At 33.3% G+C, this 19,860-nt stretch overlaps 1 protein-coding gene across 1 annotated transcript in view; it reads right to left on the reverse strand.

Moving 5' to 3' along the window:
• Window positions 1-19,860, reverse strand: part of LOC116557966 (solute carrier organic anion transporter family member 1B3-like) — a 61,982-nt gene that overhangs the window by 33,847 nt on the left and 8,275 nt on the right. The window contains exons 6-8 of the mRNA XM_032287787.1: window positions 6,740-6,982; window positions 2,978-3,142; window positions 1,437-1,632 (exon numbers count right to left, since the gene is read on the reverse strand). Coding sequence (XP_032143678.1) covers window positions 1,437-1,632; window positions 2,978-3,142; window positions 6,740-6,982 — 604 coding nt within the window. The remainder of the gene's footprint in view (window positions 1-1,436; window positions 1,633-2,977; window positions 3,143-6,739; window positions 6,983-19,860) is intronic.

The raw sequence follows: 19,860 nt of genomic DNA on the forward strand, positions 1-19,860 counted from the left end.
GACCTCAGTGCAAAGGTCTCATTCATACTTTAAAAATGTATCCTAGTGAATAGGATTTCATAAATTTTTAATACATTGATTATTTGCTATCATTAGATTATGAGTCCACGAGGGAATTGATGTATCCTACAGATATTTACCTTTAATGAGAGAATCAAGAAAATTTAATTAAATGAAACAAATCTCATACAACGCTTTCTGCTATCTTTTGAACAGAAGGTACAGTAATTAAACTTGTTTTCAGGGAACTGGATGCAGGCTAAAGCCTGCCCCAACAACCAGGAAGCTTTTGGAACTCACTGTGTGTTATAGAATCAGCCTGAGATCATTGTATGACTTTAAGCAAGTTACAGTTTCTTCGGTGTCAAATAATAAAGGAAGGGATATGTGAGGGTTGACCTGTGTCATCTCTAAGGTTCTTTTACCTCCAAAATTTAGTGTTCTAGGTACAATGTGTTTTGATTTACTAAAGTAGGTGGATAGGAAACATCAACAACAATTCAGGATTAGGATCATGCAGGGAAATAATTCAAGATTAGTTTGGCAAGCTTTCAAGAATAAGATGATGCAGAAAGATTGGACAATGTAAAATTAACAACTCATAGCATCCAGAGTTTGAAAGCTCAGAGCCAACAGTAAGTAGCACTAAAGAACATGGTTACTGAAGTTTCATCAGAGGATCTTTGCCTGTTGTTTGAAGGTGAACCTTCCTAAGCTTAAATTATTGGCTATATTCAGGAGATGATTAGAAATCTGCATAGGAATCTTGCTCTTGATTGGGGTAGAGATTGCTGTACTAAAAATACTTCACAGTATATAATAATGATGGAAAAGTAAATATTCTTCAAGGTCTAATATTCAATTATATATAAAACATTACTTAATTCTACTTCCATTGTAGAAAATATAAGAAGAAACACTATGAGCACGCAGAAAAGGAGAGTTAAGAAAAATGTAAAAAGTGTTATTTTATAAAGAGTTGTTAAACATCAAAATAAACCGTAGATAAAAGTTATTCAGTCACTTTTAGAGAATGTCATTTATGTGACTCTTATGTTTCATTTAAGATTATAGTGGTTAAGGCTAAGAGTTTTAAAGTGAAGAAAACCAAGTTTGTGTCAGAATCTTAACATTGCTAGCCATGTAATCTGTGTATTTCTCTAAGCCTTACTTTCCCCATTCATAAAATGGGGATAATGGTACCCATAACTCATTGTAAGTACATTATAAATGATAGTTATGACTATTCCAGCCTATGTTGTAAATAAAAGAATAAATTTTTGAGGTCTTAAGATACAGACATGTTAAAAATTTTAAAACTGGAATTTCTTTCAAATAAAAGAAAGTTTAGATAAAATTGTTTTCTGCCTTATTTGCAGAGTCTTTTAATTGGATGATTAGCATAGTATGCAATTGATACAGTTTTATATACAAACCCGTCGTAGCTCACAGTTAGGCCAGCAACTGATTTGTTTTCACACATTAGAGCAAAATGTGACAGTTGAAAGAAAAAGGATATTGTAGCAGAAAAAAATGAAAATTTGGCAATTCCAGATAAGGTCAATTGAAATTTTTTAATGACATATCCTCCTAAATACATTCCCATTGCCATACAAGGTACGGTTGTGAGTCCTAGAAATAAAATAAAAGAAAAAAGGTGTAACTATATTAATACGGTTTTTCTGATACGTGTTTATATGAAACACAGTATATTTCAACCAAATTTATCCAATATTATTAGTATACTTTTTAGAGAGAAGGGTGGCAGAACAAGATGGAAGTAGGGGACCAGTGCATCATATGAGACAAAAATAATTTCTTTCTGCAAATGGTGAGGGTTTGGTTTCCTCAATAGCAAAAGACAATGGCTAAGAATATTTATGTGTGTGAACAGATGGTTTCTATAAGGCCCTTTTACTTTTTTCTAGAAAATAACAATAAGAAAACACTATGTTTCTGCCTATGAGTTTATATTCTACCATTTAACATTCTTTGTATCTTTCGAAAGAGACTTCTAACCTTCAATAACTCATTCCACATTTGCCTAGGTCTTTAGAATTGCATACTTGAATTAGAATCTCTTCATTATTAATTAGAACACATGTAGACCCTGAGATAATAAACACATCTATATACAGTATTAGAGATGTTTAATCCTTCTTAAACTTTTCTATCTCATTGTCTCATAAAAGTTGTTAAAGATCAAGACTCTTCTAAAAAAATCAGGCTTGGTTATACGGAGTCTAAACTTAACCCTTAAAGTTTAAACTTTTGTCTTAAATTCAACAAGAAGATCATATAGCAGCCTGGTCCAGTGCTTCAGTACATTCATTTTCTCATTAATTTTTTCTTGTTTAAATACGAACTAGTCACATGCCTCTTGATAGATTGTTTAGTCCATCAAATATTTATCAAATTTCTACAATATTTCTACAATACTGGAATTATGGGAACAATAAAAAAGGCAAACTCTTCTTCACAAGGAGGTCTCAATATGCCATTAAAATTAAATTTTGTAGGAAAAAATACTCTAAAATATGATATCTGCTTTGTATTACACATATTTACATTACATATGTAAATTGATTTTCCTGTTGGAAACATTGATGTCATATAATTTGTAAGTAGCTACGTCCTGATTTCAAACTCCATGAATTATATGACTATAATGATTGTATTACAAAAGGATTTGTCTCAGGATCTCAGCATTAAACTGTAAGATCCAATTATGCAGATATCATATTTAATCATTTTCTTTCCATGTAACTTTTTCGTTAGAAACTCATCTAACATGAGCTTCAATTTCAAGTACAGAACAATAATGATACCAGAAAATGGAAAAATATGATAAAATTAAAGAGAAAATAAGAGGAAATTATATTTATTAAAATATGAAATTGCCTTCACAATAAGATGCCACTTGGAATACAACTACTTATATCTCTTATCAAGCAAGCAAGTAAAAAATATGTCTTACCCAACAAAAGGTTACCCTGAGATGCAGTCCGACCATACTGTTGCTCTTCGTACTTCAATATATAAGTAAAATTGCCAAAAAGGCTGCTTAAGTGTAACATTATAGAAAGGATGAGTAAAATGTATCGGGGATTAACGAGGATACTTTTCAAAGACTGGATAAAACCTACAAAATTATAAAAATAAAGAAAATATTATAATACAATGTAAATATATATTATATGATATTATAAAAATAAGTTAAAATCAAAAATTACATAAATATATAACATAGATAATAAGAGAGAGGAGACCATCTCTCTCCCTTGCCTGTCCTCTGTTAGAAAAGCGGGGAGGGGAGATAAAATGGCATAAAATTGAAGTCACTAGTCAGACGAGATGTTGACCCACCGGCTTGATCACAGCAGGGCCCAAGGACTGAGAAACAATCCCGCTGTCTGTAACTGGTGCGTATCTTATCTGCTAGCCTTGAAAATGTTCTAAATGTTTTTTTTTTCACTGCCCAAAGACGTTCCCTGAGTCAGTACTCCCTGTCTGCACCAACTGGACCCACCCCATCTATTACTAAGTGATTTACTGTCCTTGTTCAACTTCCGTAACTCTTCCCCTCTCATGCACTGCGCATGCAAATTAGGAAATTAATGAAAGCCAAAGACTGTAAGGTCAGATGTCCAGCCAATGGGCAATGACACAGTTTTACCTCTGCTCCCCCTTGGGTTGTATGTCTTTAAAAAGGGAAATAAACTGCTTTTTGGGAAGCTTGGCTTTTTCCTAAACACGAGCCAACCGATGCTCCACAGCTAGCTGAATAAAAGCCTCTTCCTTCCTCTCTCCAGTGTCTGAGGGGTTCTGCCAGAGGCTTGTCGTGCAGCAAGAGTAGCCTGCAAATCTACTGTCAAAGTTTTTAATGCATTTATTCATTAGTTTCCATATGTATGTTAATGTTTATCTGTTTAGTTCATTTTATCCCCAAGAAGGCTCATACATAAATGCCATTTTGTAACTTGCTTTGCTCACTAAATATTTAGCTTGGCACTTACATGCTATTGCATACATATTAATTCACTTATTCATTAATTCAGCAAACATTTGGTTTTCAATCGGGTGCCAGGCAATACACTAAGTGTTCAAGAAACAAAAGTGAATAAGACATCTGATGTCCCTTATTAACACTTATTAATATTATCATATTAATAATATAATTGTCAAATACAAATTTAAATTAGAGATAACATAATCCAAAACTCACAGAAATATAAACATTGAGGTTCAAAATCTTAAAGATCAATTTAGTAACAGGACTCAGACTTCTCCTTTCTCTGGTATACAGATTTTCTATCATAAAATACTGCCTCATATACTACCAGCAGTATTATAAATCACCTGTCTTAAAATGCAAGGAAGAGAGGCAGGGGTTCATTGGTCCCTAATGACCTTATGACAATAATAGTACATGAACCTATGCCTACAAACAGGTATGGCAACACATTTCTAACTTATATCTGTGGCCAAAAAAAAAAAATTATGTGATCTGAATCTGTGATCACCAGGAAAACCAGCTGTAATAGGAGTTAAAAATGGAAGAAACTGCTTAAAACAATAGGAAGCTTCAGAGTTCAGCAAGACAGAACCGGATGTGGTTATTGAGAGATGGATGAAACGAGCTTGGAAAGATCTTGCTCTCCATAGTTCTCTAAAGATTTTCATTAGAGAGAGACAGTAGGAAGACCTCTATCTGTTCATACAGATGAAACTATGAAAGAGTTTCTCCTGCTTATGATAAGGAAAAAGCGAGTTAGGAAAAGGACACAGAACAGAAAAAATAAGACATAAGGAAAGTCATACCAGAAACAAACAACATTTAAAATGGTTATGCCAAAGTGCCAAACTTATCTCCATGGGACTCCTCAGTCAGGAAGAACCACCAATTTCTGAGGTGTTCTAAGTGAGTTGTGACTTGTGATCAAAAGAAATGAAACCTATAGATTTGCCAGATCATTGATTTTTTTTTTTTTTTTTTTTTTTAAGAGACATGGTCTTGCGGTCTTGCTCTGTTACCCAGGCTGGAGTGCAGTATTGTAAGCATAGCTCCCTACAATCTCAAACTCCTGGGCTCAAGAGATCCTTTCTCCTCAGCCTTTCAAGTAGCAGGGACTACAGGAATGCATCACCACACCCAGCTAATGTCCTTTACACTAAATCATTGAATCTTTGAGGTGGAGGGGAATTTGGATGTCATTGAGTCTGAAATTCTATGCAAACATGATCCATTATATATCCTTAATACATGAATTAAAAGCAACACAGGCAACATTAAGCTGAATAACCAAGAAAGCGTCCCTCCACTTTTGAATAGTTCTTGGTTTACATATTATTTTTATAATAAACTGAACTCTCCCTTTATTTAAAACCCATTAATCTTAGTTCTGCTCAAGCACATACAGAACATACACAGTATTTTTCTTCTGAATATATGTTCTTAATTATCCATTAACAACAGGCACATAATTAAGGTCCTATTTACTATTCAGGTGATTACCCTACAAAATAATTGATAATCTAGATAACGTTTACAATTGTCATATTTTTGCATCTCCATTAGCCTCTTTGTTTGGGGCTCACAGTTAAACCTGCTCCTTCTAGGTTTAGATAATCCATTAATTTTTATGGATTTGATTTGATAGAATGAAGATATAGCACAGACAAAATGGAAATTTCTTGGTATGTTATTTTTTAGTGTACATGTTAAATTTCAAAACTGTTAGTTTAGTCACGTGTTGGTAAATGTTCAGCAACAGATTCTTGGAGAAACAATCCCTGATTTCTAGTATGTCCCAATTTTCCATGGTGGTAAATGGTGATAATAAATTCTCCTATCATGGACAGTTACAAGTTCCTAAAGTAGCTGAAAGTGAACAATCTTCTCTCCTTAGTCAATAAAAAGGATTCTAGAACACCATTGTTCTTTGCTTAGCAAGAGGGAAAGGGGAAAATAATAATAAAGAGCTGATGAGAGGAAGAACTTGGGCTACACTGGAAAATTTGTAACATTAATGAAAACTTGAAAAAGATGTCAAGAGTTTAGATCTTGCACTGCTTTGGCTTTCACTATTTCACACTTCTCCCCAGTCTAAAAACTGATGTCAACATGTTACTGTTTCAAATATCTTGCTCTGGTTGTTGCCCGATCATTCCAATGATTCTCCATTAGCCCCCATGGCTTACATTTGAAAGAGAAGGCACTATCAAAAGATAAAGCATAATTTAACTACTTCTGTTGCTTCTCCTTCAATTTTGAAAATTAAATTTCACCTTACCATAGTACTTAAGGCACTTAATTGCAATTGACTATATACTTCTCAGTATCTTGAAAAATAGAGGCAATGTTCTATTACCAGGACATAGCAGGGTGCTTGGTACTACTTGTTGAATAAATGAATGAACAAAATATTATAATCCCTTTAACTCTAGTTTACAAAATATAATATTGAAATAAATATGCACTCTTTGGCTTTTAAGAAACAGATGCTTTTAGCTTTGGATTGGTTTCTCCCTGCTAAACATTACAAATTTAATCCTCCTCTGTTTGTTATGTGTTAAATGTTTACTAACTTTAATAGCAGTTTTAGAAAACTAATTCAGCTAAATTTTGTGCAGAAGATAGCTAACTCCAGATAATTTGGGTATAATTTTTATTTTGGAATACTCCTCCCTTTCATTGAGATTAATAATTCCAAGTTGAATATGAATATAAAATACTCACCAGTCACATTTTCAGTAACATTTTTTCCTCGGTTGGGCAAATTAGGTGTTTGATTTCTTTCTTCATTTGTTTTCAGGACATGCACAAATACTAAGTCTTGCCTTCCTTTTTGTGGTTTATTTGGATTTTGGGGCAAGAAAAAGAATGGTATGGAAGAAATAATGGATAACAATCCAGACACAAGGAAGCCAAGCCACCAAGCTCCAACCCAACGAGAGTCCTTAGGAGTTATCCTGATCGTGCCTAGAGTAAATAATTAGAAGAAGGCAGTCAAAAATAATTTTGAAGTAGGATCTGTTCTAGGAAATAATGATAATGATTATTGTCCTCTATAGATAAAGAAGTAAAGTATGTATCATTTCTAAGACACTTTAAAACTTTTTCTTCTTTTTATATTGTATCATCTCTGAAACCAGGACAAGGCAAACATTTGATGACATCTTGCAATTTGTATTGTTTAGGAATCAGATATGCCATTGCTGTCATTGCCTGAGCTTGTGTGCACTTTTCTGATTACATTACTGGGTGACTTTTATCACTGGACATTTAAACCTATAGGATATTAAATAACGATTAGTGAAAAAAACATGAACTCTCACTGGTGTCTGAAAATATTCATTAGCACCATCTGATGAAGTCAAGAAAGCACCAGCAATAAAATTTAAGCAGTTTGTGAGAAATCCCTAGAGCCATTAAGGGGGCTTCTCCCTGCTGTCCCCAAGAACATGCATTTCCAATTCTATGGACAATATGGAGGATAAAAAAAAATACAAACAATCAAAACCTGAATTTAAAATTAACCCAGAAGAGTGATACTCCTAATGCTAGGGATAATGTAACCATTTTATTTCAACTACATTTCCTTTAAAGCATGCATAAAAGTAATATGTAAATGTGATATCTTAAGTGTCAGAGAGCTAATTTAGTTGGTATAAAACAAATAGTGTCAATAATAAGAAAGCATACAAGACATATAAATAAGATAGAAGAATAGGAACCAATGGACTTTATTTTTTCCCTCCATGAACACAATGATTCAGCAGTAAGACACAGATCAGTATTTGTGAGAAATCCAGCAACTAGTTGAGAAGCTCCTGTACTTGAGGCAAGTACAAACTCAGCTGCATTAAAGCAAGCAAGAAAATTTGAGACACCATTTTTGCATCCCCCTTCTCATTACAGTACCATACAAACAGGAAGAACTAACATTTTGAACTAGTGTACAGACACATGCCACAGCTCTTCCCCCCGGCTCAACATAGAGTGACTACGTGAGGAACAAAATCCACCTCCAAGCTTATGCCTGAGGAGAGGAAAAGATGAACTATACATTCAATATTTCAACTTTTTCAGGTGCCACACAAAAGAATGGCTTTTTAAAATCTTATCTATCTCAAAAACTAACAGGGCTACAATGAACAAAGGTAACAGTTTGAACTAGTACATGGGCACTCACTACAGCTCTTGCCCCTACCTTAGTGCATATCAAATGTTCAAACTTTTTGGGAGTTTACCAAGGACTGGTTTATGTTTTAACTGTTTAAAAATACTGATTGGATTGTGCATACTCCAGATCCACAGGGTCTCTCCTAAGAGAAAGATATCCATGAAGATTTTAGAGGCCACCAGAAGCCATGGTTAGATTGACTAAATGTAGAACACCAGGCCATGAAGAGTTGAGCATAAAATGTCATAAGATCATTTGAAATTATCCAGTCAGAGGGAGAAAAGAAAAAGAATGAATAAACCATAAAGGACTTATGGAACACCATCATGAGGACTAGTATGCACACTATGGGAGTTTCAGATAGACGAAAAAGAGACGATGTTTACTCAAAAAATTAATAGCTGAAAAATTCCAGAATCTGGGGAAAGAAATGAACATTCAGATCCAAGAAATGTAAGGAGTTTCAAATAAGATGAATTAAAAGAAATCTACACCAAGAAACACAAAATCAAATTGTCAAAACTCAAAGATAAGGAATTTTAAAAGAAACAACAGAAAGGAACTTGTCATGTACAAATAAGATGAATTAAAAGAAATCTACAACAAGAAACATATAATCAAATTGTCAAAACTCAAAGATAAGGAGATTTAAAAGGAACAGCATTAAGGAACTTGTTATGTGCAAGGAAGCTTTCATTAGAATATCAAATTTTTTTCCAGTTTCTGATCTTTCAGATGAGAAGTAAATCATATGATTCCATTTCTTTTTGTTGAAAGGAAAAATAATAAACCTTGGCAACCAAGAATATTATACCCATTAAAAATTACTTTTTATTTAAGACAAGGTCTCACTCTGACCCACAGGCTGGAATGCAGTAGCATTATCATGGCTCACTGTAGCCTCGACCTCCCAAGTTTAAGAGATCCTCCCACTTCAGCTTCCTAAGTAGTTGGAACTATAGGCACATGCCACCACGCCCAGCTAATTTTTTTTTTATTTTTGTAGATATGGAGTTTTGCCATGTTGCCCAGTCTGGTCTTAAACTCTTGCTCAAGTGATTCACCTGCTTTGGCCTCCTGAAGTGCTGGAATTGCAGGCATGGCCTAAAAGCTATGTTTCAAAACTGGCCTAAAAACTATCTTTCAAAACTGAAGAACGGTTACTTTCCCAGACAAGCAAAAGCTGAGGGAGTTCATCACCGTTAGACCTGCCCTACAACAAAAACTACAGTGAATTCTTCAGGTTGAAATAAAAGAATACCAAATAGCAATATAATGGCTTACAAAGTGTAAAATTCATTGGTAAAGGTAAATACATGTACAAATACCATATTTTTGTATCAGTGGTGGTTAAATAAATTCTAGTATAAAAGTTAAAATACAAAAACACTAAAATAGGGTCTATCTAAAACTAGATTAATGGATACACAATGTAAATAGATGTAGTCTGTGACTTTATTAATATAAAGTTTGTGGGAGATTGTAAGTGTACATATTTTATATACAATTGAAGTTATTATCAACTTAAAATAGATGGTTATATGTCATATAAGTCCCATGGTAGCCACAAAAGCAATGTATAGAGATCACAAAAGATAAAAAAGCAAATAACCAAAGCATATCAATACGAAAAAATCAACAAATTATGAAGAAAAAAAGCAAGAGGAAAAAAAGAGACAACGATGCTAGAAGACAAACAGCAAACATACAATTAACAAAATCACAATAGATAATTCTTCTCTATCAATAATTACTTTAAATATAAATAGATTATTCTCTCTAAGCAAAAGATATAGAATAGTTGAATGGATAGAACAAGGTACAACTACATACTCTCTGTGAAAGACACACTTTAGATTAAATAACAGACATAGGCTAAAGTGAAGGGTTGGAAAAAGTCATTCAACACAAAAGGTAACAGAATATATATATATATATATGTTTGTATATACACATATATATCTTAAAGAAAACTTTAAGTTAAAACCGAAGAGGCAATAAAGGAAATTGTAAAATAATTTTTAAGGGTTAATTCACTAGGAAGTTATAATGATTATAAACATATACGCATCCATCCTTGCATATTCTAAATATATAAAGAAAACATGGACAGAATTGAAGGGAGAAATATCGAGAAACATAATAGGGTTATCTCTTGGTGTCTGCAGGAGACAGAGAATTGACTAAAGGACAAGAAACCAAAATTCAAGAATTTCTAAGTCTTTTTAATAAAATGGTGTAGTGCAATAGGCACTCAATCATAGACTGATGTAATAATAAGAGACCTTAATATCATATCTTCGGTTAGAAACAGAACGACCAGAGAGAATATTAATGAGGAAACAGGGAATTTGAACACCTAACTTGAAAGACATCTAGAGAACACTTTATTCAATAACAGCAGTATACATATTCTTCTTAGGCAGAAATGGAACATTTTCCAACAGGTCACATTATAGGCCACAAAATAATTTCTTAAGAAATTTAAGATTAAAATCATACCAATTAACTTTTCTAACCACAATGGAATAAAACTAAAAATCAACAGCACAATCAAAATTAGAAAATTTATAAAAGTATGGATATTAAACAACATACTTTTGAACAACTAATTGGTCAAATAAATAAAAAGGGAAATTAGAAAATATTTTGAGGCAAACAAGATTTAAAATATGATATTCCAAAATCATGAGATGCAGAAAGAGTAGCGTTAAGAGGGAAGTTTATAGTGATAATGGCAGAGTAAATTGTATTCCTATATCCTACAATTAGAGGTTAGTTTATGGTAGCTAGCAGCATCTGGTGCATTTTTACTCTCAATAAACACTAATAAAATTTACATAATTATAGCAGTTAAAAGAAAGAATAACCTTAAACAAGTTTACACCTCAAGAAACTATAATAAGAAAAACAAAGGCCAAAGTTAGCAAAGAAAAAAATATGATGATTAGAGAAGAAATTGAGAAACTTTAATTTAGGCTAAGAAAAAAGATTAAAACAAAATAAGAAAGGAATAAGGAGACATTACAACTGATATAACAAATATAAAAATAATTATGACTATTACGAATAATTACATATCAAAAATTGGATAATCAAGAAGGAATAAATAAATCCCTAAAGTCATAAAACCTACCATGAATAAATCATGAAGAAAAAGAAAATCTAAACAGAATTAAACTAGTAAAACATTATATTAGTAATCAAAAACTTCCTAACAACAGAAAGCCTAGGACTAGATGGCTCTACTTATGTTACTAGAAATTTGAAAAAAAATAGTAGCCATTCTTCTCAAACCTTTCCCAAAAGCTGAAGAGGAGGGATCACTTTCCAAATCATTTTATGAGGCCAGCATTACATGGATAAAAAGACAGACAAGGACACCAAAGGAAAAAAAAAAAAAAAAACTAAAAGCAATATCCTTGACAAATATTATCCTCAATGAAATACGAACAAATCAAATTTGGTAGCCCATTAAAAGGATATGACACCATAACCAAGTTGGATTTATACCTGAAATACAAATACAAAGGTCAACTTCAACATAAAAATGTAAAATTCAACATACAAAAGACAATTACTGTAATACATCACCTGGTCAAAATAAAAGACAAAAACCACATGATCACATCAGTTGATGCAGAGAAAGTATTTGAGCAGGGCGAGGTGGCTCATGCCTATAACCCCAGAACTTTGGGAGGCCAAGGCTGGTGGATCACTTGAGCTCAGAGGTTTGGGACCAGCCAGGGCAACATGGTGAAACCCAGTCCCTACAAAAAATACAAAAATTAACTGGTTGTGGTGGCATGCATCTGTACTCTCCGCTACTTGGGAGGTCGAGGTGGGAAAATCACCTGAACCCAGAAAGTTGAGGTTGCAGTGAGCTGTGATCATGCCACTGCACTCCAGGAATGATACTTCAACATACTTTTATGGTAAATTCTTTCAACAAGCTTGGAATAGAATAAAATTGCTTCAACATAAAGGCATGTATGAAAAGCCTACAGCTAACATAAAATTCAAGGGTGAAAAACTGAATGTTTTCACAAGGCACAGAGGCATATTCTCATCAGTTCTATTCAACATAGTCATTGAAATCTGTGCCAGAGAAATTAAGCAAAAAATAAACAAACAAATACATAAATAAAAGGACTTAAGCTGGAAGGTCAGAAGTAAAATTGTCTCTACTTAAAGATTCCATGATTTTATATACAGAAAACTCTAAAAACATCCCAAAAAACCTGATAGAATTGAATAAACAAAATCACTAAAGTTGCAGTATACAAAATCATCATAAGAAATAAGTTGAATTTCTATACACCAAGCAAAAACTATATAAAAAAGTAATTAGAAAAATAATCCCAAAATAACAGAATCCAAAAGAAAAAAAAAAACAGGAATAAATTTAATAAGGAAATGAAATACTTGTACACCTAAAATTTCAAAATTAAAATTTAAAGAAGACACAAAAACTTGGAAAGACATCTCATGTCCATGGATGAAAGACTTAATAATAATGTTAAATTTTTATACTACCCAAATATATCTACAGAGTCAATGCAATACCTATCAAAATTACATGGCATTTTTACAAAAATTAAAAAACAATTCTAAAATTAATATGAAACCAAAAAGGACCTCAGATAGCCAAAGCAAACTTGAGAAAGAACAAAGCTAGAGACCTCACCTTCCCTAATTACAAAATATATTTCAAAACTAAAGAAATTAATACAGTATGATTAATACATGTGGTACTGGTACAAAGAAAGACATATAGACCAATGGAACGCAATAGAGAACACAGATAAATTCATGCATATACAGTCACCTGACCTTTGACGAGGGTGCTATAAATACACACGGTGAAAGGATTGTCTCTTCAACAAAAGGTGTTGAGAAAATTGGATATTCACATGCAAAGCAATGGAGTTGAGCTCTTATCTTACATCATATAAAAAAAATTTAATTCAGACTGGGTTAAAGACTAAAATGTGAAACATGAAACTATTAAAACCTCAATTAACAAAAGTGAAATTAAACAAATGGAACTCTATCAAAATAAAAAGCTGCTATGCAGCAAATGAAGCAATCAATAGAGTGTAAAGGCAACATGCAGAATAAGAGAAAATATTTTCAAACCATGTATGTGATAAGTGGTTAATTTTTAATATGTACAAGGACCTCCTACAACTCAACAGTAAAACAATTAAAAACCTGATTAAAAAATTGGCTAGAGATCTGAACAGACATTTCTTCAAATAAGATATACAAATTAATAACAGATATATGAAAATATGTTAAGTGTTCAACATCACTCATTATCACTGAAATGCAAATCAAAAGCACAACGAGACATCACCTTGCACCTACTAGGATTCCTATTATCAAAAAAAAAAAAAAAAGAACAAAAGTGTGGGCAAGGATGTGGAGATATTTGAAAACTTGTACACTGTTGGCAGAATGCAAAACGTTGTAGCTACCATAAAAAACATAAAAACATTTTGAATGTTCTTCAAAAAAAAAATACAACTTTCATATGATTTAACAATATCACTTCTGCATATATGTCTAAAAGATTGAAATGAGAATCTCAGAGAGATGTTGGCACTTGCGTGTTTATTGCAACACTATTCACAATACCCAAGATGTAAAAGCAATCTAATGTCCACTGAAGGATAGATGGATAAACAAACTTTGGTATATACATACAATGGAATACTATTCAGCCTAAAAAGATGGAAATCCTGCAACATGGAATAATATGGCATGGGTGAACTTTGAAGACATTATGCTAAGTAAAATAGGCCAGTCACAGAAAGATATATACTGTGTCATTACATTTACATGAGATTTACGAAAGAGTCAAACTCATAGAAGCAGAGAGTGGAATGGTGATTTCCAGTAGTTGAGGGGAAGGGAAAGTAGGGGGGCACTACTCAATGCATATAAAGTTTCAGTCACAGAAGATGAATAAATTCTGGAGATCTGCTGTACAACATTGTGCCTATAGGTAATAATACTGCATTGTACAGTTAACCTTTGAACAATGTGGCAGTTAGGGATCCCAGTGCCCACACACAGATGAAAATATGCATATAACTTTTGACTCCTCCAAAACTTAACAATTAATACCTGTTGACTGGAATCCTTAGCAATAGCATATATAGTCAATTAACACATATATGGAATATGTATTATATAATATATTCTTACTATAAAGTAAGCCAGATAAAAGAAAATGTTATTAAGAAAATCATAAGAAAGAGATAATATATTTACTATTGATTAAATGGTAATGTATCATCATAATGTCTTCATCCCATCTCTACACATTGAATAGGCTGTGGAGGAGTAAGAAAAGATGGTGTTTGTCTGTTTCTCATGGGTGGCAGAGGCAAAAGAGGTGGAGGAGGTGGAAGGGAAGGCAGGAGAGGCAGGCATGCAGGGTAGACCTACAGAAATACATCATAATTTCTATTTGTTGCTTTTTCATTTCTCTAAAAATGTTTCAGTCCTTCCTTCACTATTTGCTTTAGTTTTAGGGGCCACATAATAGAAAGGTCCATGTTCCAAAATCCAAAATGTTAAAAAAAAAAAAAAATCTTGAATAATCAGAACCCTTCTGCAAGATTATCTAATGTCACATAATGTCACACTGCTTCTCCTACATCTTCTTCCTCATGATCTGGCACTGGTTCAGAAGCATTCATCTCCATCAGGACATCTTCTGTTAATTCCTCTGGTAGGATGTCTGTTAGATTTCAAATTTCTCCAGGATTCGTATCTTGATATTGTTCATCTCCCATCTTTTTTTTTTTTTTTTTTTTTTTTGCTGTATCCAGAACTCGTTCATAATTTCCTTGATTGGCTCTATAAAATTATGCACAACATCTGGACACAGTTTCCTCCAGCAGAAATTTATTTTTTGGGCTTCATGGCATTCATGATTTTTTAACAATACTAATGGCATTTTTAACGGTGTAATCCTTCTAGACTTTCATTGTGTTCTCTCTGGTAATTCCCTTCTATGGCATTGGCACTCCTTTCTACAGAGTACCATTGGTAATGAGCTTTAAAATTTATAACCCTCTTGTCTAGAGGCTAAATTAGAGACACTGTGGTTGATGGCAAGCAGACCACTTCTACATTTTCAGTGTTGAACTCACAGTGTTCTGGGTGGCAAAGGGGCATTGTCCAATATCAAAAGAACTGTTAAAGGCAGTCCCTTATCTCCAAAGTACTTCCTGTCTTCCGAAACAAGGCATTGATGGAAACATTTAAGAAAAAGGGTTCTTGTTGTTCAGGTCTTCTTTTTGTACAACCCAAAGACTAGCAACTGGTATTTATCTTTTCCCTTCAAGGTTTGGGTGTTATTAGCTTTGTAGAAAAGAACAGTTATGATCATAAACCCCACTGCATTCATACAGAACTGTAGAGTTAGCCTATCCCTTCTTGCCTTAGATCCTGGTGCTCACTTCTCTTCCTTAATAAATGTTCTTTGTGACATTTCTTTTCCAGAATAGGGCATTTTCATCTGCATTAAAAACCTGCTCAGGCACATATCCTTTATTTTCTATGATTTTATTAATGGTGTCTGGAACTTGTCTGCTGCCTCTTGGTTGACAGAAGCTGCTTCCCCTGTTATCTGGACACTTTTGTAAAGGTAAACATCTTCCTAAAAGTATCAAATCATCCTTCGCTGGCATTAAATTATCCACATTTAGATCCTTCACCTTTTTTTTTTTTTTTTTTGCTTTAAGTTTTTATATAATGACTTTACTTTTTCTCAAATTATATTCAAGTCTATAGATATGCCTCTTTTATGGCAAGCCTGCACCCATATAGAAGCTGCATTTTTAATATGAGGAAAAAACGATTTCACTAAAAGCACAATATTTTTGTGCCTGCTGGCCTAGCTGCAGTGAAATATCTAGATATTTCCTTTTTTTGTAACAATGGTTTTTGTGCAGGATTCATTTATGTTGAAACAGTTGGATGAAGCAGACCTCCCTCTACAGTACATATCAAGTAATTCGAGTAATTTACCTTTTTCTTATAATTTCATGATTTTTCTCTGTACTTCTAGCATCACTAGTGACACCTCATATAGCTCCTATGGTTTTAGTCAATGTATATAGGATTGACCTAAACAGTATGAAAAATATATGAGAACCATGTGAAATCACTTTTTTTTTTTAACTGTGATACATAATTTACTGGAGAGGCAAACTACTCATGTAGAGATAATTAAAGTTACATGGCATTTTAAGTAGATACTCTCTACAGAAGCTCACTGCATTAGCAATAGGAGGTGGTTACAAAGTAATTACAGTCGTATAGTATGCACTATGGTTAATTTTCTACAGTTATGATGTAATACTACATCCTGAAATCTGTTTGCATTTCTTTGACTGCAAATGGTATGAAGGAAGGTCTTTAAGTGTTTCTGTGCATTAATTTCGTAAATTTTAATTTTTTTTTGAGATAGGGTCTCATTCTGTTTCCCAGGTTAGAGTGCAGTGACATAATCTCATCTCACTGCAACCTCCACTTCCCTGGGGGTTCAAGCAATTCTCTCATCCAGCCTCTGAGTAGCTGGGACTACAGGCATGCACAACAATGCTCGGCTAATTTTTTTTTTTTTTTTTGGTAGAGATAGGGTTTCACCATGTTGATGAGGCTGGTCTTGAATCTTTACCTCATGTAATCTGTCTGCCTTGGTCTCCCAAAGTGCTGGGATTACAGGCATGAGCCACTGGGCCCAGCCATAAATTTCAACTTTTATAGTAGATTTGTATATGTCTTATGATAGTTAATGATAAAATAAACTAATATCTACATATATTTAATGCATTCATGACATACCTGGCTGTTTCTTAACTTCTCTATATTCTAAGCTACATGGTTTATCTGCAAGTTTTTCAAATTGTTTCATATCCTCCTAAATTTTTCCAGTATATCGATTAGAAAAAGTCTGTGCATGTGTGGACCTGCACAGTTCAAAACTGTGTTGTTCAAGGGTTTTAACTGTACTTTTCAAAATCTGTTAGGAAGGTAGATTTCACTGTAATTGTTCTTACCACAATAAAACAAAAGTAATAAATAAAAGCATATGCCACAGAAACGCAAAGACCATAGAAGTTTGTGGCACAGATTAATGGTGCCATTACTCTTTGATCTATAAGAAAACTCATTAACGTGAGAAAATATTGACTTGATTTAAAACTATCTATTAGGTTGTTGCAAAAGTAATTGCAACTTTTGCCAATGGAAGTAAATTATTTTCAGGCATGGACAGATGTAAGCTTAAAATTGATTTACACAATCATATTGTTTCATAATCTTTAAGTGAGACAGACTTTAGGAAATGATTGATTAAATCGGTGACACCATCTACATGCTAAATATGAATTTAGCAGCTGTAAAAAATGTGATTTTGATGACATATTTTCCGTTCTTACACTATTCTACATATAGAAACTAAAGATCATAACCTAGGTAGACAAGGTCTACAAAGTGTTTATTTGTCTCATACACTGTCTTAAAAACTAAAAAATTTTACATATATCCTAGTTTCTGGATTTTCTGGAAAACCAATCAGAAGGTCTTTTCAATGCTGGGCCCAATGTTACATGAAAAGAATAAGCCTGGACTGAGGGACACATGTGATTTTCGGTTTGTGGGGAGAACAGTTCACCACCACCAATTCTTCCCAGTCTAACTATCACACTCTAATTTCCTGTCCCTGACACTGTTCACTCATTTATGTTATCTCTTTGGCTTCTGTAGGTATTAAAGTATACCAAAGGAAACTTTATAATAAATTCACTTCATGCTCATCATTGAATAGGAGAAGATACAGCAAGGTCTGAACATTCAGTGATAGAAATTGAATCACCATGAATTCTAAAATATTATAATTATTTCTGAAAAGAGTGGAGAGGGTATAAAACCATTACCCTAAAGAACTTCACCACTTATTTCTGTACTCATAGTCATAAATGCAATAATGAAACTGAAGGTGAAGAGAAATAATGTATATAATGTGTAGCTACTCTAAGGCATATGAGAAAAATAGAAGATACAAAACATTTCATCAGGTATTTGCTTTAGTTTTACACTAGCAAACACTTTCCAGTTCGTGGGCCTGTTGTGATGTCTATTCCATTTTAGAAATAAATCCTTCCATCTATTTGAAGCAATCCATTGTAGTCCTGGTGGGACAGAAAATCAGATTGGCTTACTCACAAACACTAATCAGTTTTTGTTAAGACAGATACCATTCTGTCATTTTCTAAAAGAGGTAGAGGGTAAGTACACAAATGTTTATAGATCATTGTGAGAAGGGCTACAGTAAAGACATACCCTTGATGATTAATCAGGACACCTAATTTGGGACCAATGGAAAGTGGTGAAGTAAGGCTTCTCTAAAAGGAGCCACATTTGGAATAGACGTTAAGAATGACGCGAATGAAAAAGAGAGAAAAATCCTCCTAAGTGTAAATGTGAGGAAGTGTAAGATTACAAGGCAAAGTAGTTCAGTTAGTAATTGAATTAAGGTTCCCTATAGTCCCTTTCATCAAGAAAGGGACTATAGGGAACAAAGTGTATTTGGAGGTAAGATGATGAGATCAGATTTTGACATATTGTGCTTTAGCTGTTCATAAGACATCTAAGAAGGAAAAAGATGAAGAAGTACTAGAGATATTAATAAGCACAAGATATAGAAAAGTATTCATTAGATTTAGTAAGTTAGGTAGAAATTGATTGTATTTTATTAGTGGTAGAAAGAAATTATAGGGGATTGAAAAACGGATGGCTGGTGAGAAGGTAAGACATCTGTTAATAATTTAGGTGGTTGTATTTTAGGTGCTTAGCTCTGAAGATAAATAGAAAAACAAAATCAGCTAGAAAGTTGTGTGGAGATACAAAAAATTGCATATATGAAAGAAGATGGGAAATATAATACTTGAGTGTATTGGCTGGAGAAAAAAGATGGTGGAGGTGGAGAACAGGCAGGAAGAGGGAATCTACACCCCAGGTGGATCTATCAACATTGGCTAAAGATGGATACCTTTTACTTGGAGTTTGGTGATATGATACAGGTATATTTGTAGGAAGGAAGGCCTTCTATGGGCAGTTTTTATAATATGGCCTCTCTTTTCTCTGAGATGAGAAAGAAAACATGCTCTCAGAATGGATACAAAAGTTAATGGATTTCATGCATGTGTCTTTCTTGTTCATTCATTTGTTCTTATGCCATGCCCTCTGCTAGGGCCAGGAAAAATGACCATGACCAACATGCACAGTGAAGTATCTCAAATCACTCCAGCCATAAGTCAATGCAGCAGTAACAATAAGGCTTTAGCAAAGCAAGCTCTGAGTTCTGCACATCAACATTCAAGCCACCATTAACTACAAAATCAAATTACTTCATTGAGTCATCATTTCTGAGAGAGAGACATCTGGTTATTTTGTTATTTTGGATCTAATACTCTAACATAAGTTTGTTAAAGTTCCGTAATTTTGTATTTAGTTGTAAAAGCATGGTATAAATAGGAGCTGAATTTTATTTTTATTCTGATTATTAATGTATTTATTTTATAATTGTAAATTTTGAATTATAGTAAGTGAAGAACAACTGAAAGAATCAATTCAATTATTTGGGATAATG

The sequence above is a fragment of the Sapajus apella genome, unplaced genomic scaffold (assembly GCF_009761245.1).
Source record: "Sapajus apella isolate SASKATOON/1434 unplaced genomic scaffold, GSC_monkey_1.0 scaffold2, whole genome shotgun sequence".
Taxonomy (NCBI): Eukaryota; Metazoa; Chordata; class Mammalia; order Primates; family Cebidae; genus Sapajus; species Sapajus apella.